This window comes from Trifolium pratense, linkage group LG4 (assembly GCF_020283565.1).
Source record: "Trifolium pratense cultivar HEN17-A07 linkage group LG4, ARS_RC_1.1, whole genome shotgun sequence".
Classification (NCBI taxonomy): domain Eukaryota; kingdom Viridiplantae; phylum Streptophyta; class Magnoliopsida; order Fabales; family Fabaceae; genus Trifolium; species Trifolium pratense.
Window position 1 is genome coordinate 27618093 of NC_060062.1, and position 26344 is coordinate 27644436.

At 34.2% G+C, this 26344-nt stretch overlaps 1 protein-coding gene across 4 annotated transcripts; it reads right to left on the reverse strand.

The window, feature by feature from the left end:
- Positions 1 to 320: 320 nt before the first annotated feature.
- On the reverse strand, positions 321 to 25981 carry LOC123920140 (protein SABRE-like). 4 transcript variants are annotated; one of them, XM_045972294.1, is made up of 23 exons: positions 25611 to 25981; positions 25084 to 25195; positions 24192 to 24473; positions 23304 to 23569; positions 22372 to 22579; positions 21736 to 21906; positions 21548 to 21625; positions 20281 to 20529; positions 17440 to 19542; positions 14412 to 16401; positions 14094 to 14191; positions 11579 to 11935; positions 7859 to 7977; positions 7082 to 7331; positions 6299 to 6523; positions 5680 to 5819; positions 4148 to 4220; positions 3013 to 3114; positions 2772 to 2924; positions 2096 to 2329; positions 1798 to 1965; positions 1224 to 1587; positions 321 to 842 (listed from the first exon to the last, which is right to left on the reverse strand). In XM_045972294.1, the coding sequence occupies exons 1-23, from the start codon at positions 25679 to 25681 to the stop codon at positions 682 to 684; spliced, it is 7974 nt and encodes a 2657-aa protein (XP_045828250.1). In that variant the 5' UTR covers positions 25682 to 25981; the 3' UTR covers positions 321 to 681. The 4 variants fall into 4 exon arrangements, 3 of the variants coding, with proteins under 3 accessions (XP_045828250.1, XP_045828251.1, XP_045828252.1); XM_045972295.1 differs by having other exon boundaries at positions 24192 to 24432; positions 25611 to 25932; XM_045972296.1 differs by lacking the exons at positions 22372 to 22579; positions 23304 to 23569; positions 24192 to 24473; positions 25084 to 25195; positions 25611 to 25981 and adding an exon at positions 22132 to 22359.
- Between the last annotated feature and the right edge of the window lie 363 nt (positions 25982 to 26344).

Sequence of the window (26344 nt, forward strand, 5' to 3'; positions counted from 1 at the left end):
AAACGCTAAACCTAATTGATAAAGACAAGCCGCAAGCACAACCTTGTCAAAATAGGGTTTCGGAGTCCACCGAAAGAGTAATTTGGAATCCACCAAATTTGAGAAAATTCTCTGAATTTTTATTGAATCAAAAGGTTCCTTCAAGGCTACAATAATTTAGCTTAAATAGTAGTGAAAAATAAAAATAACAAATCTCCTAAAAGATTGTAAAAATAAAAATAACTAACCTAACTAAATAAAAATAACAAATCTACCTAAAATATAAAAATAACTAATCTAGGTGAAATATAAAAATAAGAAATCCGCCTAAAATATAATAAAACTAAATATAGCTAAAATAATAAATTATTAAGGAAACTCTCCTACATCAAAATGACAAGGGATAGAAAATGCAAGACAAGAGATGAATGCAATTATCTACAATGACTGAGGTAGTCATGCTCATATTATCTGAATAGAAATCCACATCAATCATGCAATGTACAATGTTGAGTCCTAATTTCTCCTTCCCTTTTTGGTATTCCCCCTCTCCCCAGTTGTATTCTGTTAAGTGTACATTAAAGGTACCTGCTGATTGAGAAAGATCAGTTGTCAAGATCTTGCTTCCTTTTAGTCATAAGAACCGGATAAAATGTGTTTCATGCTCCGGTGAAAAGTGAGAATTCCTTCAAATAAACGTTTCTATTCAAGAACAATTTCATAGGATGAGGATCCACTTGACGAATCACTGTCATATGTAAGTATCTCATTTGGAGATGATGATAGTAATTCTTCTTTTTGTATTGAGGATGTAGTTGTCTCTTTTGGAGATGATAATTCTTCTTTTTGTATTGCGGACGGACCTATAAAAATTGACTGTTAGTCCTCAAGAAATCAAGTCAACAAGAAATGAATTGACGAGCATAGATGAGTAAGCAAGATTAGAAAGCAAAATATTAAAATATGTTTTCATTCAATTTGGAGATAATTTTCATAGTATAGTATAGTATAATATTTAATGATAAATACACACACACACACACACACACACAGATTGCTATTATGTTGTTTTTCTTAAAGGGGATTTATTTTCATCCTAATGATAGACTTTTTGACCTAGAAGTGCATTATCTCCAAATTATAAGAAATGTCCACAATAACTTGGAAATGTTAAGCATGCAAAAAGCAATAACTTGGAAAAATGTTAAGCATGCAAAAAGCAATAACTTGGAAAGAGAACAAACCTTTTTGTCCTTTAGAGTGGAACTTGTTAGTTTGCCGCTTAATAAGCTTTTTAGCTTTTATTACGGTTAGCTGTCTAGCAAAAGGGGTAATTTCTACATCATTCTCACTCACATCTCCTTGAGCTTCATTTTCTCCTTCACCTTTCATTGTCTTACGAACAAATGCTTTTGCCTTGCGGCGTTGATTATGAAATAGTCCTCTAACAGATGTTACAAATCCATCGCCTGCTCCATCAGTAGGGCGCTTAGGCCAAGATGGTGGAGGTTTTCCTTCATGGCCTTCAGTGTCATTAGAATTAAGGTCAATGTCTGGAACAACAGCCGCACTTGGCTGATTCTGACCTTTGTCTTTAAATTTCTTCCCCTACATGATCCATGAAAATAAGGCATTTAAATGAATTCATTATAAACAGTTAAAGATTGTCAAAACATAGGTCTAGGCAATTAGCCGTTTCAAAGGGAATTGGAAAAACAGTTTAACTCAAATTTGTTTTGCAACACCTTAAATTTGCACTGGCAGGTATGAGTAGCATGTGTACAACGGAAAATATCAGTAGTATACGGTTACTCTCACCTGCATGCCAGTCACAGACTTTAGGACTCCCCAAATGATGTGCTTCTTAACTCGTGAAATGAGTCTTCGCCAAGTCCCGGTAAACTCGGGTCGGTGAAATTGATCCATCAGTAATTTCATATCGTTTACAACAAATCTTTGCCCTTCATATGTAATACACAATTCCACCTGCAAGAAAGAAGACATGAGTTGCCTGAAATTGACATGATTTCAGCTTAAGCAATAATAGAACTAATAAGTAATAACAAAACTACTAACAGCTAACAACTTCATCAAATGGTACAAAATTAATTACAACCTGACTAATTTTGATGTTGTGAAATTCCACTATCTTTTGCGGCCTAGACACCTTCTTTTCTTCAAGAGACGAATTACCAGCTTTTACACCTTTTGGATCTTTTGATTTATCTTGTTGATCAGAAGAGCCAATTGGGCCATTTTTGTTGGAAGTAGAGCTTTGTACGACGAGTTCATCAGCTACAGATTCTGCCACAGTCTCATCAGCTGCTTTGACATTTTGTGCTTTGGATTTCTGCATGCATGTTTCCAAACTTCTTATGGAATGTCTATCTAGCATATTAGTCTATAATAAACTCATAAAAGAAGAAAAACAGAGGAGAAAGAAGAAGTTATATTCTTCCCTAGATCTACTACCTGTGAAGTTTGGCATAGGCCTTCTTTGATTTTAGATTTTATTAATATTAGAATTTGAATTTAAAGGGATTTCAGGTAAGGAAAGAAGAAAAGGAAAGATATATTCAAAATAATTTTATTATATTGATTTGAAGGATGGGTTGCGAAAGAGAAATACTAATATTGATTTGAAGGGAGATCCCGCTAATTGTTGACAGCTAAATTCGTTGGTGGAGATTAATCATTGGCAAAGCCAATAAATATTTCGCACCTATTAACATGGTTATCACAAAAACAAAAACAAAAATAACCATGCACCAAACAATTCATTAAGTACTCACCTGTGCAGAACCAGCTTGCACAGAAGGCTGATTAGTTGCAGGAAATAGCAATGCAGAGATGCCAGACTGATTGCTTGAAGAGGCAGCTTCATTGGCTGGTGGACCTTTCTTTACACGCCGTGCACCAGCTGTGGTTGAGACCTTCCAAACTTCCTGTATAAACAACCAATATTTTAACAATAAATCTGGGAAAGTCTTGGTTTGGAAACAGGTTAACAGAGATTTGAAATTTTAAACCTACCTGTCGGCTTTTTGAATCTTTTTCTTCCTCTGGGAAGAAATATACCCACATCATTCTGTACATTGTCTCCTGTAAATGAATCTTAAGTGGATATATCTCTACCTGTAGTGTAAAATAAGTTCATGTTAGGAAACAAAAGACACAAGTCTTAGCATTCCAAGCTAACATCTAATTGGTGACATTTTACAGTGAACTCCATTTCCACTCATCAGATTACCAATGCAATATTTACTCATTAGTAATTTATTTAGATATTAGAGTAAATTAGTGTTGGCGCTATTAACGTCGGTACATGATGTACAGTTACTGCCACCGGTCAATCTCCGTGACATTTACTCTGTTAATCAGTTTAGAGCCTTTTCTCATGAAGCTTATGTACCGCCATATGTAGATGATATATATTATAACCACTCGTAGTCCCTTCGTCGTGTTCAGCTGTTCATAGATTGTAGGGTCACCTAGACCCAAGCCCAAAATCCAGTAAGTCATTCATGCAGGCCCAAGATGAAAGGAGGCACCTTTTTGCATGCTTGTTAGAGGAGAAACAGATGGAGCGATTGGTAAAGAGCTTAGGGAAAATATTCATGGGACACATGCATATTTTTCTGTCAGTGGCTTATGCCTTGGGCTACAAGAAGTCCTAGATGGGATCTCAATCTCTGGTTTCTCTTTTTGTAAACGCATTTTCTATATTAATACTATCTCCCTCATCGGAAAGAAGTTGGTCCTATCATTGATAAACTGCATTCATTTTTTGCTTTAAGCAACTTGAAAATCTGGACTATTTTTTAGGAAATATGAATTAAACACTTTCTTAATGGCTCCTTAACTTTATGAGAAGGAAAGTACATTAGAGATCTTCTGGTGCCCAAGCTTGTATGAGTTGTTAAACTAACGAATCCCCAAAATCAGAGAACAAAAGTGCAAGAGAATTTTGATAATGACTAATATTATAGTATTTTGGGCAAGGCCCACTTAAAAACTCTGAAAGCACTACATATATGGTCCAATTTAAACAACATAAAAAAATTCAAAAAAAAAAAACTAAATTAGAATATCGGATGGATTCTATCTATTGCTCTGCACTGAACTATCATGATTTGAAGGAACAAAATAACCTCAAGGAAACACTTACTTGGAAAAGTTCAATGATAGAACTTCCATCCTTTGGAACTCCCTGTCTCGCATCAACTTGAAGCATGACTTTTCTAGAAAAAACACAAAAGAAGAAAACATGTAATATCAAGATACCTAGAGGATAAGGGAAATGGAAAAAACACACCATTCTTTATAATAATAGTAAAACTAACACATAAACCTTATAATCAAAAGTAATTAAATTGCAAGGAATAATTTTCTAAATATTATTCATTAAGAAAACATGTATATAGGTGATTTACAATTTTTATAAGCTTATATTGGGCCCAAGCGTTGTGGGGTGTTTTGGAAATTCTACTTTCATTGTAATTCACCCCAAGCTGCCTAATTGCTTTCATTGCAGACTCCAACATCTTCATTGTCTTGGGTGTCAAGGGGTGGATTTAGTCCCACTTTCTAAGATGGTATCAGAACCTACTGATTCAAGCCCCCCACCATTTATATCCACGCATCAAACCCAATAGTGTTGAGGTGTATTGAGAAAAACATAAACTAAAGATACGGCTTGATTAATCAAGTGATTGGGCTCAAGCGGTTAATGAGCTCCCCCTTAGGATCAATTCCTAGGAGAAACAATATAAAAACCTAATAGCCATTTATAAAGAGTCCCACTCCTCTCCTCATAAGCCATTTCTATAAGGATGAGTTAGACTCTATATAAAAACCTAATAGCCAATAAAGGGAAACAAATGCTAAATATGCCCCGATGAAAGAAAAAGATATAAAGCTATTATTCCCAAAAATAGTTTTATTTACATCACCTTACAACCCAACCTTTCAAGTTGATGAATGGATATCAACCGGTTCTAACTTGCAAGCATGATCCTGAAATCACTTAGTTCACACACCCTTGTTGGCTAATAAATCAACTGTCTGGTTCTTGGAAGGAACTTAAACTATTCTCTCAAACAAAATTTCAACCTTTACTTAATGAAGAATAAAGAGTATAACTGGATCTAGATGATTTGTGTTTCTTAGAATTTGACTTGGGCTTAAATCAATTCATACAAAGCCGTCTTTGTAAGGTGAGGAATACCTCAATTATAAACATATGGTCAAGTCATATCTCATCCAATGTGGGGACTCTTAACACACCCCTCACGCTCATGACTTGACATATGGAGCATGACCCCAAGTGTCTGATAACGACAACTGGATAGCATGTGGCCCAACAAATCTTTGAAAAACTCTAATACTATCTTAAAATTTGGGTTGGCCCTAACTCAAATCTTACAAAACCGGCTTGTAAGGTGAAAATTGCCTTCATTTATAAACATATGTTCAGGTGATACCTATCCAATGTGAGACTCTTAACATTGTTATTGTGGATGATTATTTTAGATATCATTAATATATCTGAGATTGTACTAGAGTATCTTAAGTTATTTCCTAGGATCAATTTATAATATTAAGAGTATATCTTAGGATTAGATTTTATGTCACTTTGGTTAAATTACACAAATTAAGAAATGTAATTAATGTTGTATGGAAAAGAGAAAAATTACATACTTTCCCCATTCAGCTGGAGGATTCCACGCCGACAAAATCGTATCAGATTTGGCATTTGGAAGACAATTTTTGAAAACAAAATATTTGGTCGTAAACCGAGAAACACCCACATCCTTATAATCTCGGTCAAAGTCATAGATCTAAGTGTTTAGCAATGAAACTGAATTAGTATATTATTGCAATTTGATACAAAAAGTAAATGAATTAATAAAGTTAGAAAACTATGATTATAATGGAACCACTATAAGCTCAGGCATAGAAAGGAGAAGAAAGCACAACTAAATCAGAAAAGAACCCTAACTTTTCCTTTGTCCCTTATAACAACATTCAGAAAGAAGAATTTTCCAGATTCAATAGTTTGGAAACGGTAGAAGAACAACACTATTTGAGGTGTAGCAAATACTTCTGTGTAAAATCCATGGAGAAAATTTGAGTTTTAAAGAAAGAAGGTTCTAGATCCTGTCTAACAAAATTGAAGCCGGACTCGGAATTCAGAATATTTGATGTTGAAATAGCAGTTTATACTTTGTACAAACAGCATTTTTAGTGGACTAAATGAATTTTGGAAGGAAAAATGGTGAAAGGGAAGGAGGATTTAGACTTTCTAAATAATGCTTACCATGTCATTGATTTCGGCTTCAGCAAAGGGTTTACCATCAAGAAGCATGCTCCAAACAACTTTGTTAATTTGCAAAAATATGCGCATAGCAAAGGAAGGACTTTTGTTCTTCTCCTTTTCCATTAGATGCTCCTGTGCAGCTTTTTGCATAGCTATTCTTAATGATGCATGTGCTTCCTTCCTGGATTTTTGTGCAGTTACAAGTTCTCTCTTCAGTCCTTGGACCTGCCAGTGTTGGAATACTTTGATTACAAATGTAAATTTATCATATATTAAAATATCATATAACTATAAAAGTAGTGTGCAAATTTCAAAACATGTTTCATCACAATATCTATAGAAATAGGCACAAAGAGCCAACAAAGTATGTATACAAGTAAACTTAAAGCAAAACCTGTTGAAACCCTATAGTTACTAATCCACAAACTCCTATTTGATGATGGATATGTTATTTTGGATCATGAACAATATAGAAAACTGTAAGCATAACTACCTCAACTACACTCCTATTAGTGTTTGTACTGTAAGCCCAAAATTCAATTATATTTCAGATACATTTTACACACTACATATTATTTTCCTTCAAAGAAAAACTTTCCTTTTATCATTAATTAGCATTGGATAACAAAATTTTAAGAACCAGTTGGTATCACCATGTAAAGTATTAGCCTAATTAGTTTTTGGCAGATAGAATCACCTAAATGAGCAAGCATCAATAATTGGAATTAAACCATCCAGTTATATCATTCATTTAAAGGATAGTTAACAAGAATCATTCCTTACCAGCATGGCTATTTCACCATCTATCATCCACAACTCTTGTTCGTTTTCTGGATGTAGATCTTTGGAAGGGTCACACCAAAAAGACAAGTTTTTCATATCATCAAGAAGCAAATTGTGTTCCCTCTCTTTCTTTTCAACATCGATTTTTGCAAGTTCCACCTCTTCAACACCATCAGGAACCACCTCATCTGCTTCCTCTTCGACATTTTCATCATCTTCAACAGAAAGTGCCAGGCTACTTTTTGGAGGCCTATGTTGTGAATGATATACTTAGTTAATTTCAAGACTTCTCATATAGAACAGAACACTTGGATTTAAGTTTTTTGAAGGGGAAAAATTGACTGCATCAAGGTAGGTAATATTCATACAATTTAACTACCTGGATTATCTAAATTAAAACTAATTGCTGATATCTTTACTAATTCTCTTCGAAGTCCTCGGATAACTTACATATGTGACAAGACGAATGCATATGATATATATGCTCTAGCTTGAGGGTTGAAATATTAATAATTAATATAGTATGTTTTGTTAGTATCTTTAGAATTATGATAGGATTATATTCCTATTTGGATTATATCTCTCATGCATATAAATAGTTGTACAAAACCTTTCATGGTTAATGAGAGAAATATTCATATTCAAGTAAAACTTACATCATGGTCTTGTTAAATTTAATAGAGTACTAAATGGTAAACATGCAATCTGCATTTGCTGAAGGAAAATTGATAATAGTAGATTTATAATGTGCATAAAGCAAAGAGGGTTCATCCATACTTTGGAAGCCGGGCCAATAGAAGATTGTTTAACACATCCAACATGACTTGAAACTGGCGAGATGTCATTGCTGCTGTAATATTATGAGAATTGAACTTGACCTCCTTCAAGGGCTTCACCTGCAGATGTGACATATATGCATTTGAACTAGACTATTGACTACCGTAGTCATGAAAAGACATATAAACCATATATACATACTCTTTAAAGATATGCATATCTGAAAATACATGTACATACTATACATACACGTGTGTCGAGCAGGAAATTCTGTTACCAGTATCAAATACACACACATGATACATATTTGAATTGCGTTAACCATACATTTTTTAAAAAAATTGATGTCGTGTGTCAAAATAACACGACTCTAGAAAGAATCAGCAAAACAAAAATTAAGAATAACATAGCAAAGTGTAGTTGCATGATCAAGCGTTGATGCAGAATTTAGAGCTATGACACAAGGAATGTCTAAGCTATTGTGGATGAAAATTGTGCTAGAAGATTTAAAGATAAAGTGTGAAGGTCTCGTGAAGCCGTTTTTTGACAATAAATGGGCCATCAAAATTGCTCATTAAAGAGAAGCTAGACAGTGTTTTTTTGTCAAATATCCTCAAGTGTGGAGAATCTCAGGTTTGAACTCATACCCCTGTAATCAACATCTAAGCAGCTACCAACTGAACCGTACTTACAGGACAACAAACTTACTTGCAAATAAGTAGTGCTAGATATTCATTCACTAACTTTAGGGGGAGTTTGTAAATGATGTATATTTGTAATTATTAGTCATAATAGTATTCGTCCCATTAATCAGACTCAGAGTAAGTCTAGAATAGTTTATTTAAACGAATTAGTGTTTGTACTCTACTTACATCTTTGAAATATATCGTAATTATTTTCTACAAATTTGATTTCAATTAGTCAATTTACTTGCTCTATCAATTGTTCTATAACATTTACTTTTGACTATTCTTTATAGAAGACCGAAGTACAGGACAGACAATTGGAACAAGATCTGAATCACAAGATCTCTATTATCCTCAACCTCCTTCATGAACAATATGCACTATTTCGGCATCTTCGAAACTCGTTCATCATCGTCTTAGTGATCTAAGTCTGGATGAGTTAAAGGTGTTGGATCCTCATCTTTCACACTTGAAGTCCATAATTGCGAGTCCTGTCAACTTGGTAAGCATGTTAGAGTATCACTTGCTTTGAAGATTTCTCGAGATGCACTTGGATCATTTTCTTGAAGGACTGTTCAGGATTATTTGATTCTTTTGGACCTTTTACTCAGATAAATACCAATGTCGGAATAACGATTTTCCTAACCCATGTCTACATTTTTTTTTCCTGATGTAGGTCTGCTTCTGGCTTGGATCAACTTAAGTTAAATGGACTCTCTATCAACCTACTTAACTAAAAATATCAAATAGGAAATGAAACTTCAAACACCTTAAAGTTCATAAGATAGGAAGAAAAGATAATTTCTTTGAGGTCCTAAGACTCATTGCCTAGCATTGAATAGATTCAGTACTCACCTTATCAATATCTCAAATCCATTATGGATTCTATTTGACGTCTAAATCCTTTGTCAGGCTATTGTTCTCTTATTTTTTTCCTGGAGTAAGACATCGACATCTCAATAAGATTAACTCTTTTAATTACATGATGGACTCCTATGGGAAAAAACATCGGCACATGTGTAAACAAGGTGCTCTACCTAACTGAACTATAGCCCTTGTGCTTTTTATACATATTTTATCATATTCGATAGTTAAATTCTTGTCAAGATGAATAGGGTGGCTACTAAGTAAAGATAGCCATATTATGTGATAAGCATAAACCAAATTTCTTTTTTGCCATGTGTACTACACGTTCGAACAGTTCAAGTGCATGTGATACAACATAAGATGTATGAAATCGTATAGGTTTTCCTCGATAAATAGTGCACTTTCATTTCCACTTAGTATTCAAATTTCAAATATAGAAAAGGTCAAGATACCAATGCAACTTCAAATATAATATACAAAGGCTCTGTTTGGCAAATATAGCGGATGGCTGATAAGCTAGCTGATAGCTTATGGCTGATGGCTGATAGCTTATAGTTGATAAGCTAATTGAAGTGTTTGGTAAAATTAGCGGTTCAACTAGCTGATAGATGTAAAATTACATAAAAGGACATTCTTAATTCATAATAAAAGTTATATCAAATTCAAATTTAAAATACATAAAGTTTAATAATTTAATTTTTTTACGGTAGTATTTTTTTTTTTATTTAATAGATATCTTTTATATATATTATTATTTTATTTAGTTAGATTTTTTATTGTTTGAAATTTTATTTTAAATTTACTTTCATTTTAAACATAACAGTATTTATTTATGCCAAATTCATAAATAATAAAATAATAGAAGAACTCCAATTTTTTTCTTTCAAAGAAACCAAAAGAGATTAATATAAATAAACAGGCACATCAAACTTCACAACATAACAGCCATAGTGATCAATGTTTTTGATTAAAAAAAAAATAGTAGTCCATGTTTTAGATTATGCATTTTCTTAATAACGAAAACTCAAGCAAAAAAGGTCTTGCTATGAACTACTAGTATAGTATAATATATATATTTTGATAAACGTATAATATTCATATATGAATTGAAGTGATAATTCAAACGGAAGTCTTCACTTCGTCTTCTTCTTTGCTTCGGCGACCTTCATCAATGTGTAAAGAGAGGGCACATACAAAAGTAAAGGATAAAAATGTATTTAAGATAAAATTATAAGGGTAAAATTGGAAGAAAAAATATAAGCTGGAAACCAGCTCCATTGCCACCTTCATCATATTCGAACTTGACGACTTCCTCGACTTCGTCCAACTCTCTGTTATTGATGATGAACTAGACAAATCCCCCTTCTTCACAATACCCAGATTTGTTATTTCTGGGTTTTGTATGGGTTTTTTTTTTTGGAGGATTTGAAGTTTTCAATTGCAATTTTGGGTTTTGGTGTTGTTTTTTTTTGTAACCTTCAGATTACCATCAACAACGGTTGTCAGTAATCAACAACCACAACCCCGTCATTTATTTATTTTTTTGAGTAAAGCATATGGATAAACAATAGTGATAATACCATTAATACGTAATTTTACGTCTTTTTGTTAAAAATTAAAATAACATAAGTAACTCACATTTTAAAAAATTCAATGGCATAAATGACTTTTTAATGGTTGCTGTCCTTATTTTGCTGTTTCTCTGCTACTAGTATTTCTTCTCACTTTTGGAGAGAAACCAAAAAGGTATTCAATTTATCTTCTTTCTCTCTCTTCTCTATCTCTCTCTTCTCTATTTCTCTCAAACCAAACAATTAGAGATGATGACTTTTAATGGGTCCCTCTCGTATTGATTTAATCTCAATAAGTAATTGATACGTAAATAAATACTCCGTATATAAATTATTTTATTAACTATTAAATTGATAAATTCTTTTGAAGTGATGAGTTGGCGTGCCACAATACGGTCACGTGGCGCAATGTTTGCCGGCACATGTTTTTGGAACGGCCACTTGACATCGGGGCATAAAATTAGCGATTTTTTATTTTGAATGAATGAAATCCAAACACAAAAACTTATAGGGACTAAAACTGAAAACTACTATATTTGCATGGACCAATAGCATATTTAAACCTTATTGCTATTATTGGGAAAAAAATAACTTACCTTCACATCTGGAGAGCCCCCATTGTGCCTCGTTAACTGAAAGTACATGTCACAAGGCATAAAAACTCTCTCAAGAAGTGCACCTGTACGCTTTACTTTTGGAGAGCCTCTAATAATTTTTGGTAGCCACTGCACTCCAGCCCCTAGATCAACATCTGTTGGTGCTACATGCGCCTGCACATGCTCCAACATAACAGACATCTCCATTCTTTTCCATGCAATTTCAGGCTGATATTCACCAATATGTTCATCTTGTGTACCACCCACTTTCTCAATCATGTCATGGCCAACATGAAGAACTGAATGAAATGATTGGGCTAAAACGCGTCCACTTACAGCAGCAAGCAAAAACCTACCCTGTAAATGTATGTATACATGCATAATTGACACATTCTTTTGTAAATTTCATATCTGATCAGATTGTTCAATAGTCAAAATTATGTGCAATAGAAAATATCAGAACGAGAAAGAACTTTCAAGCATATTTTCAGAGTGAATACTATATTTGAGTGATACCATTCTCTGATATATGAACCAGTATATATAGCAGAGGAAACACAAGATCATTCGCAAAGGTTAGTTAAAAATTGAAAGCTGAAACTCCCAACTAACAGAGAGAGAGTAGAATCTATAGCAAAGCTGTTTACACAGTAAATTAACCATCACAAGGCAATAAGTAGAGAGCTAACTAAACAGAGAATCCAGAGTTGTGCGATACAACTGGACGGAAGCATGCTCTAATGGTGAAGTAGACTTTTGCAAATTTGTAAACAAATCACAAATAAAAGATGACACGGAATACAAATTAAGGAATGGGTAAAAAACAAATCACGGCCGAATCATTTCTCAACAGTAATTATTCACATATCTTCTACGGCTGATGTCTTACCTAAAGCTATGACCAGACACTGGCCTCAGCTGTTGGCAAATTATACTGGTTGACTTAACAGCATAAATCTGACAGGTATGGTTATGCTATGATCTCAAATAACCGAATTGAGGAATTTAGAGGACACATGGCATGTGATCAACGAATGAAGGAATTGAGAGAAAATGCTAACAGAAAATATTCCTCATTATGCTATAAAAGGCAAAGCAAGTGTTTGGCGGACATGAAGAATTTGATGAAAGCCTCTACTTCCTCCCTTTGGCATTCTTCAGAATGATTTCTTCTTCTTAAGATTGTTCTATGATCTACTCCCTCCAGTCACTATTATAAGCAAAAAATCACTTTTTAGGCCAGATGCATTACTTTTTCAATGAACCTAAAAAGTGATTTTTTGCTTATAATAGTGACCGGAGGGAGTATCTTATTTTTCAGTACTTTTCCCTTCCATAAATTGTATTGTTACATTGGTTTACTTGTGTTAATCTCTGATCATGAATATAGAGATCATTATTCTTTAAATTTGTTCATTTATTATTCCTCAAAATCCCAAACCATTACAGGTTACTCTAGCTAGAACCGTTATTATGCAAATTAATAGGCCTAATTTTAATTATTATCTTATCACATACTCCCTCCGTCCCAAATCTTTAGTCTTTTTAGCTTTTTAATTTTGTCCCAAAACTTTAGTCCTTTTAAAAAATCAATGCACATTTAGTGATACTTTACCATTTGTACCCTTACAAAAGTTAAAGCATTAATTAAATATATTTTCTCTTTCTTAATAAAGTAAGGGTAAAAATGATTTTACTTATCATTTCTTAATCTCCGTGCAAAACTCCAAAAAGACTAAAGTTTTGGTACGGAGGGAGTATTTATTATGTTTATTATCTATATTTAACAGGTATTATCAGCCATCTTCTCCAACATAGATAGATAGTAACTGCTAGAATATTTTAGGCTAGACTTAGGACAAAATTTCCTACATCTCTCCTGAATACGATAAGACCTGCAAGAAGGCCCCGAGCTACATATCTATCGCGGCTAAACATCACTGAAACGGAGCGGAGTCACTCGACTTAGAAGATGGGATTGAGCTCTACTTCTTATTCTTAATACGAGAGGAGGATGTAAATCCCGTAGCGGATCAATTCCAACGAGCCTTTCAAACAAGTACTTTTTGTAATCGACTCTATAGCTTCTTCAATAAATGCGATTAATTTCTTTCTATTTAATGCGAAAAGGACGCAGAGCTGAATAATTTTTCTAGATTTGAATTGTATCATGGTATATCTTGATCTTTGAAAAACTAGTTATTAGCATAAATTCTATATAAAGCAAAAAACCACTATATAATTGTACTTCAAGAAATAAAACTTAGAGGGTACACTTCTAAGTTTTATTCCACCAAATATGAGTATTGTCCAACATATAAGGGGTATTTTACCCACAAAGGCAAAAAGAGATCCGATGACTTGGTAAAAAAAAAAGATCCAATGACAAAGGAAATTGATTATCGAGGTTTAAGTTTCTTCCTGGAAGCCAAGCACATAATTGAAGTTCACGTGTTCCTTAGTAATGTAAGCTCTACCTAAAATGAAATAAAAATAAAATAAAATTTAAACTTACATTTGCACCCTCTGAGTGAAGATTAAATTGTGGTTCAATAACATTAACCATGAAGTGTCGAGTCCCCTCCTCCGATTCGTCTGTATTTTCATATTTATCTGGCAAATAAACAAAAAAGAGAAAATACAGGTTGAACAAACTTATCATTAAAAGTAGTTAACAACAAATTGAACTTAACAAAAGAAGGCAAGCAATGAAAATACTTGTTATGACAGAAAGCATATTTACAATGTTTTATTTTTATGTATATTACTGATCTCTAATCTGCAAGTCCAAATTGATAAAAGTCAACAAAATTTCTAGTACAATATGACATACCAGATGGTAAGCTGTCCAACTTAAGTGAATTTGATGGGAATGAAGGGAACTCAGAATTCCTGGCAGCCATAGAAGAGGGAGAATCTGAAGTGGGAAGGAACTTACTAACTTCATCTTGTTGGGTTTCAACTCCTACAGTTTTATGAGTTTCAACTCCTTCATCTTTGTGGGTTTCAACTCCTTCATCTTTGTGGGTTTCAACTCCTTCATCTTTATGGGTTTCAACTCCGTCATCTTTGTGCATTTCAGTTTCATCATCTTGATGGGTTTCACATGCATCATCTTGACTAGTTTCAGTTCCATCTTGCTGCTGGTTGTTTTTCTCATATAATTTTCTCTGTGCATACTGCCGGGAAGGAGAGGGCTTGGCAGGTGCAGCAGCTTTGGTTAGACCCTTAACCCAGAAACAAACTGCATCTCTGTTTTCAATATTCCACAAAAGCTTTAGACCATAGACAAACACACGCCGGCAATTATCAGCTATTACCACATTGTACCCATCATCCTCTATAACCACACTGTATCCATCATCATCATCGCTGGGGTCTGCTCGCATATGCTCATCAGTTTCACTCTGTTTTTCACAGTTAGACTGTACATAGGTTTTCTCAACATTTCTACTTCCGGCTTCACGCCAGGCTAATAAACTAGCAGGATCAAGCTTTGGAGATTGTTTTCGTATGGTAAAGTAATCACAAGATAGCAGAAATCCATCATCGTGATTTTTCTGTGCCAAATAACCCTTTTCGGAGGGAATTTTTTCCTCAGATGCAGATTGTGAACTTTTTGGTATCACACTAGTTCCGCAATCTCCTTTACTTAGGAAAAACTTGGGCATATGAAGGTCAATACCTTGGTAAGCAAGTTCAAGAAGTTCACGTTTGGTTTCAAAAGTATAATGTTGCTGGCACCTACTAAAATATAATTCAAGCTTCAACTTTCTCATCGTGAAGGTCAGTCCTTTCGCTGGATCATCATCATGTAAAGGCATGTTCTTTATGCAGAATGGTGTGAAATCTATACGCATCATAAATTCGGTCATCACTTTATCAAGTGGAAGATTGCCTGATCTGACAATTCTTGGAACTCCAAAACGAGGCCATCGTGAGAAGGTGCGAAGTTTATGTGGAGGTAGGTAGTTCAAGAAACAGAATCTTACGAGCCATGCTAGATCATGAGCACCAAATTTTATTGTTGGAGAATGAGATACAGTAACATCTTCTATACTATCTCTTGCTATGGAGGATGGATGGTTTTTTTCTGACAAAGGAAGAACAGATCCAAAAGATAGATTCAATCCAATGGCAAGAGCAGTGGATCTGAAGGGATCAAATACAAATTCACGAGGTTTTCCTTCAACTGGAAGTGAAAATAAATAATGATTCAAGGGTTTTCCCGAGTCACAACCCCAGTCCATTGTAACTTCAATTGTAAGGATGGGAGTTTCCAAAAATGAACCAGGGACGACACCAGCTGGAAGTTTAGAACCACGTTTGTTTGCCAAACTTTCCAAACTACTCAAAAAAATCTTGAAATCTTTTGAAGAAACTAGAATACGGCCATCTGACTGGTGAATTTCCAGAGCGCTAGTCACAATTTGAAGTTTATCAAGCTTTTCATAAGGATCTGTAGTGGCCAAAATGTGCCATCTAGTTTCAGAAAATAGCAAGGAAATTCTTCCATGAATGTAATTTCTCATGTCATCCCACCATGGCAAACTTTTCTCCTTTTTCGGTGGCAGAATAAGTGGGCCAGGATTCATAATACTTAGATTAGCCCTCCGTAGCACCACGGTGAAAGCCCAACTAAGATCAGCAAAAATTGGTTCATAACTCACCCCAAATGACACTTCGCCTTTCTGAAAATGTATTGGCAAGTCTGAGTATGTCTTCATGGGTGGAGTTGTGCCAGTAGCTGATCGAAGCATGAACACCTTCCTCCATCGCCCAACATAGACATCTTGAAGCATTTGAGGTTGAAAGCTAGTTGCCTAGTTGAAATAAATAGAAGAATAATGACCTAGTTGAAATAAATAGAAGAATAATGACCAAGAAACATTATCAGGTTGATCATCATGCAGTTAATCCCCTATATAAAGTAAAACAAACAAATACAAAATTCAGTTTAAGTAACAGCGACTTCTTTTAATTGAAAAATTAGTGAACATATAAATTCATGTGGACATTTACAACACAATTAATAATTTACTGGGTCCCTTATGTTTCTATGTTAATAGGACCTTTGTAGCATAAGGATAAGCAGAAAATTTAAGGCAAGTGCAAATGGGATAGCTTGTTTGTAATTGAAGAATTGGCAAAGCATATAAATTCATGTGGACTTTTACAACACAATTAATAATTTACCGACTCCCTTAAAGATCATTTTTCTGTGTTAATAGGAGTACAGGACCTTCGTAACATGAGGATAAGCAGAAAATTTAAAACAAATCCAAATGGACCTAGGTTCTGTTAATTGAGGAAATTAGAGTAACTAATGGTTTTCTAACAGCATTTGCAGAGATATGCTAATAAAGAGAGGGCAAATCGTTGTTGAAGTTGAGATATTGGTCTAGGAGGGAGAGATCTTGGGCCCTTTGTGAAAATTATGAATAAGAAATTTTCTTAATGTGCTTGAGTGAGTAAAGATCTCAGCAACCATGATATTTAAATACACTCCAAAGTTAATTAAATGTTATGTTTACAAGGAGTAATAAATACAAGTCCAACTCCCTAAATAGTAAATACATGAATCTAAAGACTTAAATGCTTCTATTTTCAATGGGAAACATTTACTTTATTTCCAACATAATAAATTTTACTATTTCCAACACCCTTGAAATCACGAGAGGAATAGCAACAATTTGTATTTATCCTTCCTAAACTGGGTTTGTGGATGATCTGGGGCCAAGGGATAAAATCATATCTTCTCTAGTTTTCTTCTAGTATTTAAATCATCTATCAATTTGAAATCAAAATAAACAAGAATAAACATATAGAACGATGAATGAAATTATATTTTTAAATATTACCTGCTGAGCCAACACAAGAGAACCTTTACATTTGCCAGAATTTCCAGAAAATAGAGGAAATGTGTAATTTCGAAGCTGAGCCACAAGAGAACCCGTGTTTAAGAGAATATTTGCCCCATACAGTCGGGAAAATGGTATGTCACATTCAAGACAAACAGGGTCAAGTTTCCTCACAAACTCAATCATCCCAGCATCTCCACCATCAATTTTTGTCAGGCTTACTTCTAAGTCAGATAGAGATATCGTAAAAAGAGAAGACCTTGAAGCAGTGAGTTTGAAACCAGATTGAAAGCCATCCCTACAAGCACCTGAGCCTTCAGAAAACACTAACTTCTGGCATGCCTCGTAATATGAACGGAATGAACTTTTATATATTTCTTCTCTCATGGATTCAATAATTGAAGAATTATTTACATCAACCTCCACTTCATTAAAATAAACTTTTCCATCTTGGGAAGAATTATTTAAGTCATCCGAAGAATTTGGATCTTGCTTAGCCTTCGATATAAATTCATCTAGAAAGTTTAACCGGACAACTAACTCACCAACTTCCTTCTTCAACATCTGGTAATGTTCATCAAGCCATCCCTGGATTGGTTCCTCTTCAATGTCAGCAGTTAACTTGCGTAAGTAAAACTTTACGCATCCAAATTTTGTTGAACTGGGTTTTTTTACTTTAGAACTATCTTTTTTCACAGGAAAAATCAAATTAGACTTTGCTGCCACAATAAGCTTTAAAGCTCGCAACATATCCTCAAAAGCATCATCAATAGCACGCAATTGCAATCTGTATGGCAAACAAATGTTAACGTCAAGACCTTGAATTACCCAGTCCCATGTTGTGACAACAGGTCCCTTTGCATCAGATGAACTAGCAGATATACTAGGAATTCGTGAAATTTGCATCCTACTACTCTTCAAGATTCTGGCCCCGCAAAAATTAATCAGTAGTCGTTCAAAGAGCACTCCTATACTAGCATTTTCAGAGAAAATTGAGTGAACCTGAACCGTAGCATCAACTCCATCTCCTAGCTCAGCCGATATATTCAACATTTCCACATCAACAGCAAAAATAGAACCTTTCTTCTTTTCATGATTCCTTGATTCCACGGTAGCTTCATTTTTGCAATTAGCATCTCTTACATTAGATGAACCTTCCACGTGTTCATTACCACATTCCTCAAGCTTCTTATTGTGTGCAACTAGTTTCAGCTGGAGAACAAGTTCAATTAGTGATAGATGAACATCAGGCTCCCACCTCATTGTAATGTCAGTTGCACTGAAAAGAGAAGAAGCTGAATTCTCTTTGACGCCACCTAAGCGTTTTACAAATTTAATATTTTTCATATCAACTAATGCCACCTTTGTCATCGGCCTATTTTCCTCCACATATTCCTGATAGATAGATTTGGCTCTTTCAAGTTCTATCTGTGTGGATTGTTTCACCTTGTTTACACATAACTTGATTTGAAATATTTCGAGAGAGATACAGTACTTTAGTTTTTGGTAGTCATCAGAAACAGTCGATACTATCTTTGCAGTGCGAGGGGTGCCATCTTCCGACTCATTTATTATAACTCTGCCACCCTGTGAACCGTAATTAACTCGCTTGGGATCTAGAACAACTGTATTTTCTAATCCAGTCTCCCCCAGTACATATACTGACCACTGTACAAGATTGCATTTCAACATTTGAGTTCCCTTACCCGAAGGTTTTGATGAACGCCCTCGGCTTTGAGTTGATTTTTTCTTTGAAGAGGAGCTTTTCATTAAAGTTTGAAAGGATATCGCTGTTGATATTAATGATTCTAAACGCTTGATGGTTAGATAAATGCCGATGCAAGTAACATCAACTGCTAAACCTAGAATACACCTGGGGCCATCTTCTTCAGAGGATTTCATGTCCTTTTTGCCCCAATCCAAACTAACCTTTGTAATGTGTATAATGGAGCCAGAATCTGATTCCACGCCAAAATTGCTTTCTTTCAACCAGTCTTTATTTTCATCAACCAACTGGAGATTGAACTCACCAAGTTCAATGTGTGCTGAAGTCCCCATATTTGAAATGTTATTTGCAAATAGATGCGGTGATTGTAAGCAACCCTAGAGTTGAAACAATAGAAATTGAAGAGTAAATGTTGGAGATTTTATGACTTCACAAAAAGAATTTAGTGTCAAGCATACTAAACAAACCACCTGTTGGAGAGTTTTAGTTAACATATTTAACACGTGTTAACATGTTTATTATGTAAATAACAATTACTAGTGTTGAACAAAAGATGAGAGTGAGATGGTGAAACTATATGTTTCAACTGCACCAGAGTCGGGTTTATATAGATTAGAGGAAATAAATACAAAATAAGTATAGGAGATATTCTTATGTATTTATGATTGATCCTACTGTATCCTACTACTTTGTTATAAATAAGACTTATGGGTGGACATATGTTCAAATATGCTCTTTTATCTTCTTACATGGATCAGTAGTTTAGGGTTTTTTTTATCCTCTTTGACTTTGTGCCTCTTATTCTTGAGTGAACAGTACCTGTGGACACTGTGTGCCTCTATTTAATTGTCACCGCACCTCTTCTCAGTTTCAATTTTCATTTATATATTATATAGATATGTTTATTATAAATTTTGACAATAATATTATTTATTTGCAATTATTAACCTTCCATTTCTCACCTACAAAACTAACTTATATCAATCACAAGTGCACAATATTAAATATAACTAGAATCAAATTTATTTTGCGATGTGCATAGCCATGGCTGTTATGCAAGTTTTGGTTCATAAAACAATGACAAAGTATATATATTATATAATACGAATACTTACTTGATACACCGGAAAACCAGCCATATTATAAAGCATAATTGTTATCTCAGGAGTTGAAAATTTACATGTCCATGTAATGGTCTTGCTATCATTTGATTTCGGTTTTACAACCGGAGCTTCCTCTCGAAGTACAACTTTTTTCTGTTTGGAGGAGCGGAGGAGCAACAAAGGCTTCAATCTGCTCATTATGATATTGCATTGTGAACGTCCAAGCTTGATTTCAGTTTCAGCTCTAACAAGTGAGATTGACTGGAGGAAAGGAACCACACAAAAAAGAGAATAAGCTTGCATAGACAATACAAAAGAGGACAATTCATAGTCCAGTAATCTAGACCAAATAGACAATATAGTAAAATAATCCAACTAAATAAACGGATTAAGAATCAGATTTCCTTTCTTCAGGCTTCTCTCTATTTGAATAATTTTGAGGGAATAACATTTATTTCACAATGAGGTTGGACAAATTTATATACAAGAGAAAATCTCACAAGAAAGGAAAAATGGAAAAATACGGAAACTATGTCAACGATAATAAAAAGAGAATAATCATATATATGACTATTATCAACATCTCCCAAGCAATCTTGTCAAATATTTACAATTGCTTTGAATACATGTGGAATTGCCTATGCAATAGAAAAACTATTGGTACGTTTTCTAAACACCCAACATAAGGATCATCGGGATGTGATGGTTAATATCCTAAAGTATATCAAAGGAGCACTAGGACAGGGACTTATGTGAAGGATCATTTGTCTTTTTAATATTCAAATACTGAATGGGTATGTATTCATTGATGGGTATGTATTCATTGAGGGTGATATGATATTTTGAAAGACTACAAAACAAAATAGGATCACAAGATCAAGTGTCAAAGCAGAATAATAAATTGAGCCTTGCTTTTAACTGCTTGAAAACTCATTTAGTTAAATTAGCTACCTACAGTGCTTTAATTTGTAATAATATTACATATCATCATCAAGGATATTGAGCCTTGCCTTTAACTGCTTAGAAACGATATGTAGGTATTTCTATACTAAATTAGTTATATTTACAACAGAGAGAAATAAAACAGAACATCCGTACATTCGGAAAAACAATGAAATCTTCCGTAAAAGGGCTATTTACATTATTTGTAATAATCTCAGCAGTATTTTTCCTTTTTCTTGTCTCCAATTGTATTAAAAGTTTCCCAGGTCTGGTAAACACTAAAAGATACAAATTATATAGATACAGAGGTGCCATATGTGGATTGCAAACAACTTACCTGCACTGGGACACACACAAAGGAGACCAAATTCACCTTCGTTATCTCCAGGACGGAAGCACCAGCTTCTCTAAGAATCTACAAAGTCAGCGGTACAAAATAAAATTTGTCAGCAAGAAGCAAATTGAAAAGGGGGAAAATCATACCACAAGAGATTCAACAAATCAACGAACACACAAACTACATACATGAATTTCTCTGAACTCCAGTTGAAAATGAAAGCGTGTACTCTCCCCAATATCCTTATTGGAGCGTGATTTGACGATATTAAATTGGATGCCAGTGATGTTATTTTCAACAGAAAGACCATATTCACAATGTTCAAAACTCACATTCAGTTTTGGCATATTGAAGCCCACCTACAAATACCAAGTATAATTCCACAACTAAAATTAAATCTAACTGAAAAAACTTTGAATAGTTTTTAGGTTAAATATATTCAGGAAACTAAAATACAAATGATTGTCCAATTATGCACCACAAAGAAGGCAAACACTTTGATAGGGCCTTGGGTTTGTAAATTAAATTACCCAAATAAAACCAAAAATACCAAGAACACAATCATGATATTCAGGGAGACTCACAAGAATGTCTACCCCCAAAGTCAAATGCTAGTATTCTGAGAAATTGAAAGCTCCTTGAAAAACTAAAACCATCGACAAGGCATCCAAAGTCCAATGCACCATGCAAATTGCTTAAAGTTGTGTAAAGGTTGTGACTAAAACACATGAACACCCATTCATAGGGCAACAACATTTCCATTGCGCTAAGCCTCAGGAAGTATACATAATGGTTAGAAAAGCTAATTATGTTTAAATCTCAACCTTCTCCGGAAACAAAGAAATGTAGCGTTCTAGTTTTTCTTCCTTTGTTGAAGACTGTTTTGTGCTCATAGGATCAACATTTGACCCTTTACTTCGATCAGAGCCTGATGGAGATTCTGATGGCCTCTTTTTTTTTGCAAGCAACCGTTCATTCAAATTCACAGTAACTTCTCCGATGGATATATCCACATTCTTAATAACAATATCCCTGTGTGCAAAAAGGAGATACAAAGCACAACTTAAAACAAAATAATTTTTCCTACTGCAACATGGCATAAAACAAAGAAAAAAAATACTTTTTTCCTTTGGAAATTGGAATACAAGGACATCTGTAGAAACTGCAAAGGGGAAACCAAGTACATAAAAAGTGGTATTTTTCAAGGGAAAAGCAACAGATAATTGGATATAAATATAAAGATTTAAAAGCAAGTTACGTTTGACAGATCACTTCACTTAAATTTTGAGGTAATACCTTCAGAATTGTGAACTAAACCAAAATAAAGTAATAGTTTATTTGCAATTTTCATATTTGGGTCCAGACCATGCAATATTTGTAAAAGTAAAGCCTAAAAGCCTCTTTCCATTAGTTCAGTTCACAATAGAGAGGTTCACCACTTGTATACTGGAATGTCCCATTACAGATGAAGTTTCTCCCGTGAAAACTCCCACTGCCTTGAGCCATAAGGTTTACACCATAAGATTGTCAGCTGGTGAACAACTTGCACACAGGTCCACTTCCTCCTCAACAAAGATTCAACAAGTACAAGTTTTAAGTACATGTTTGTTTCCATGTTGGTGTGGAGCTAGACGTGTGTTTGTTGAACTCTACTAGTTATAGCTTCTGTGCCACTGTAGGTTTCTGCCGTGGTTTTCAACTTTACCAAACATGCATTAATACTATTATGTAAAATGTATAAAAGGAAGAAAAATACCTACGATGACCAAATTCACATGAGATGATGAATTTTTCACAGATAAAAGGTGAAGAAGACTTTTCTATCGGCACAACAGATGTCTGGCTAGAAACACTGCATCCTCCACCACTAAATTCAGATAATTGATCACAACTAACTTGAGGATCACCGATGTGAACCGCAATGGGCAATATATGTATGCTAATAAACAAATTTGACTCGGATCCACAACCTTTAGATATATCAACATTCACCTTCCCGATTCCAATAGTACCTTTAGGTGTCTGCAACAACAAAATACTCTCAGGGACCCAAATATAAGTACATATGTTGTATTCAATTATATTTTACTTTCACAATTATGACATTCGAATATCTGAAATAATTTCTAATATGTTATTACATATCATTGAGTATTTGTACTAATGTCAAACAGTATTTATGTTTCATTTGTGACAGGTTTGTTGCTTCTTTTCCTATAATTAGGACAGTTTTGATTCCAATAATATAGCCCTATTCTAGGCAAGTAGATATTTCCCCAAGTCTGCATAATGTAAATTATCCGTATAAAATTGTAAGAATTGAGACTACAGGAAATTGTAAGTGATTAATGATTCTGTACAAGAGTATTCAGAATTTATAGATGCAAGGCTAGGCTGATAATAATGAAGAAATCAAGCCAAATCTGAAGATATGATGCTAATTTCCTATTTACCGTTATACAGCAAATATCCTGAAAATCTCCATATTATACAACACATCTCAAAAGTAATTATACAATAATACCAAGTAAAACATTCTTCCAAGCCATCTCATATAAGGACAGTGACACAAAAAATAACAGGATCAGAGATCAGCATATTTATCCATACAAGAAGAAAAATACAATGATATAGAGATTCATACCTTTAGAACTAGCTCTGTCAAAGAAAAAGAAAAATATTTTGCAATATTGACAATAGTCCTCCACTTTCCCTTGCCTAAAGAACGAGTTTTGGATTTGGATTTTTGGGTTTTCTGGGTTTTCTTCGTCCCGGAGCTTTTTATTGTAGGCCTCGTAACAACTTCTAAGTTGCGTATTAATAATTGCAACTTTGGATTCCAAGAACCAACGTCCGCACCATGTTCGACAGAGGAATGGATTAAGCTGAGTTTAATTTCACCAATAGATACAGATTCAGTAGCACCCTGTACATGTCATAAATCAACAGAATATATTGCTATGGAATCTTAGAGACACAAACATGACAATTTACTAGAATAAAAGCAAAGAATTTGAACTATGATATATAGAGTGAGTGGGTGTATAAGGAAAACCAGATCATTTGAACCAAGTTCCCATACCATAGATTTCAGAAACAGCGGGAAAACTTTTCTTTAGCCCATTTAGGATTAAATAGGCTTAAAGGAAGTCGATGGCAAGGTACAAGGCTAATTCGAATTAAATTCTCCCTGATAGTTATTTTCTAGTACATTTTATCTTCACAATAAGTCTTTTATGAAACGTGTAGATATTCTCAATGGGAAAATTTAGTCATGCAATACCATGGATTACCATAATAAAACCCAATCAATGAGCAAATTTATTATATCCAACATTATGGTGAATGTTTGTAGCACCGACACTCTGATTAAAAAGTGTCAGAACATGTGATTACATTGAATTATGCCATATTTTCAAATTATGTGAGTGTATGTGTCTGTATCCGTGCGTCATAGGCTTAATGTACCACATTTCACTTCAATGTTATAAACTTCGAAAGGAAAAAAAAATCAGTAAATGAAGAAAATGAAAAACCTTTTCAAACTTGATGACCACATCTTGTAAACTGCTGCATCCACCAACACAAAATTCAACAGATGCTTTTAAAACACGGCTCAAAATCCAAGACAGCAATGAAACAGAAAATCTGTAATACAGTAACATGTAAAATCAGAGTCAATATGATTTCATGCAATCCAACATGAAAAGAATAAAATCCGTACTACAGCAAGTAACAGAATTAGTCCAATATGCTTTCAGGACATCGAGGTTCTAACTTTTATCACCGTAACACCGACACTTCTGATAAAAAGCATATCCGGTGTCGGACACATTTGATTACATTCAATTAATTCATTTTGTTTTAATCCAACTCATGTGATTACATTTAATCAATTCATTTTTTTTTTAAACCGGTGGCGAAAGGAAAAAAAAAAGTTATTCATATTTTAAAAAAAAAATTATCAGTGTTGATGTATCTTCGTCGGTGTCCGTGTTAGTGATTCATAGAAGTTTATAGCTAAATATGGTGAAATTGGATAAGCGAGATACATTGAACTTACATGAATGCGAGAGTAAGTGCAACACAAAAGAGGAAGTAGACGATGAGGAATTTGGTGGCAGAAACTGCCATTTTGGAAGGGGGAAAATGAAAAGACGAAGACGATTATTCTCTGTCACGGCGGTGGATTGCATGAATAGAAGAATTGTTGAGAATGGAAAAAGAAAAAACACAAAAAATGAAAAAATTAAGTAAGATCCGTTCCGTGAGGTGCTCGGTGATTCAATACATGCCACTGGTGATGGCGCCAGTGTAACGGAAAATGATATTGGAATTGGGTGTGACGCGTCTACAGGAGAAGGGGTTATGTTGCGTTTTTGGGATTTGTGACTTTTTTTTTTTTTTTTGACTGTTGTTACTACTAACTAAGTTGGCGATTTAGATTTGGGAGAAATTGCAAGAAAAAAAATTAGGTCCAATTTAGTCACGCACGTGATTGAGAAAAAGATAGAAAGATAAAGTAATAAAATAATGTGTATTTTAAAATAATTAAATTATTTGTGTTGTTATGTAAGTGTGACCAAATTAGATCTAAATTTTTTTGGTCCATGCAAGTATTTCTCTAGATTTGGTGCTGTTGAAAAAGCAAATAGTTTCACGCTGTGCATCTCAGCCGTCCGATCAAGTATTGATGGATGAGATCATTTGATGATTACTTTATTTGTATTTAATCTGAGACGTCCGATCAAGAATAAACGGTTGAGATACACAATAGCGTGAAACATGCAATCCAGG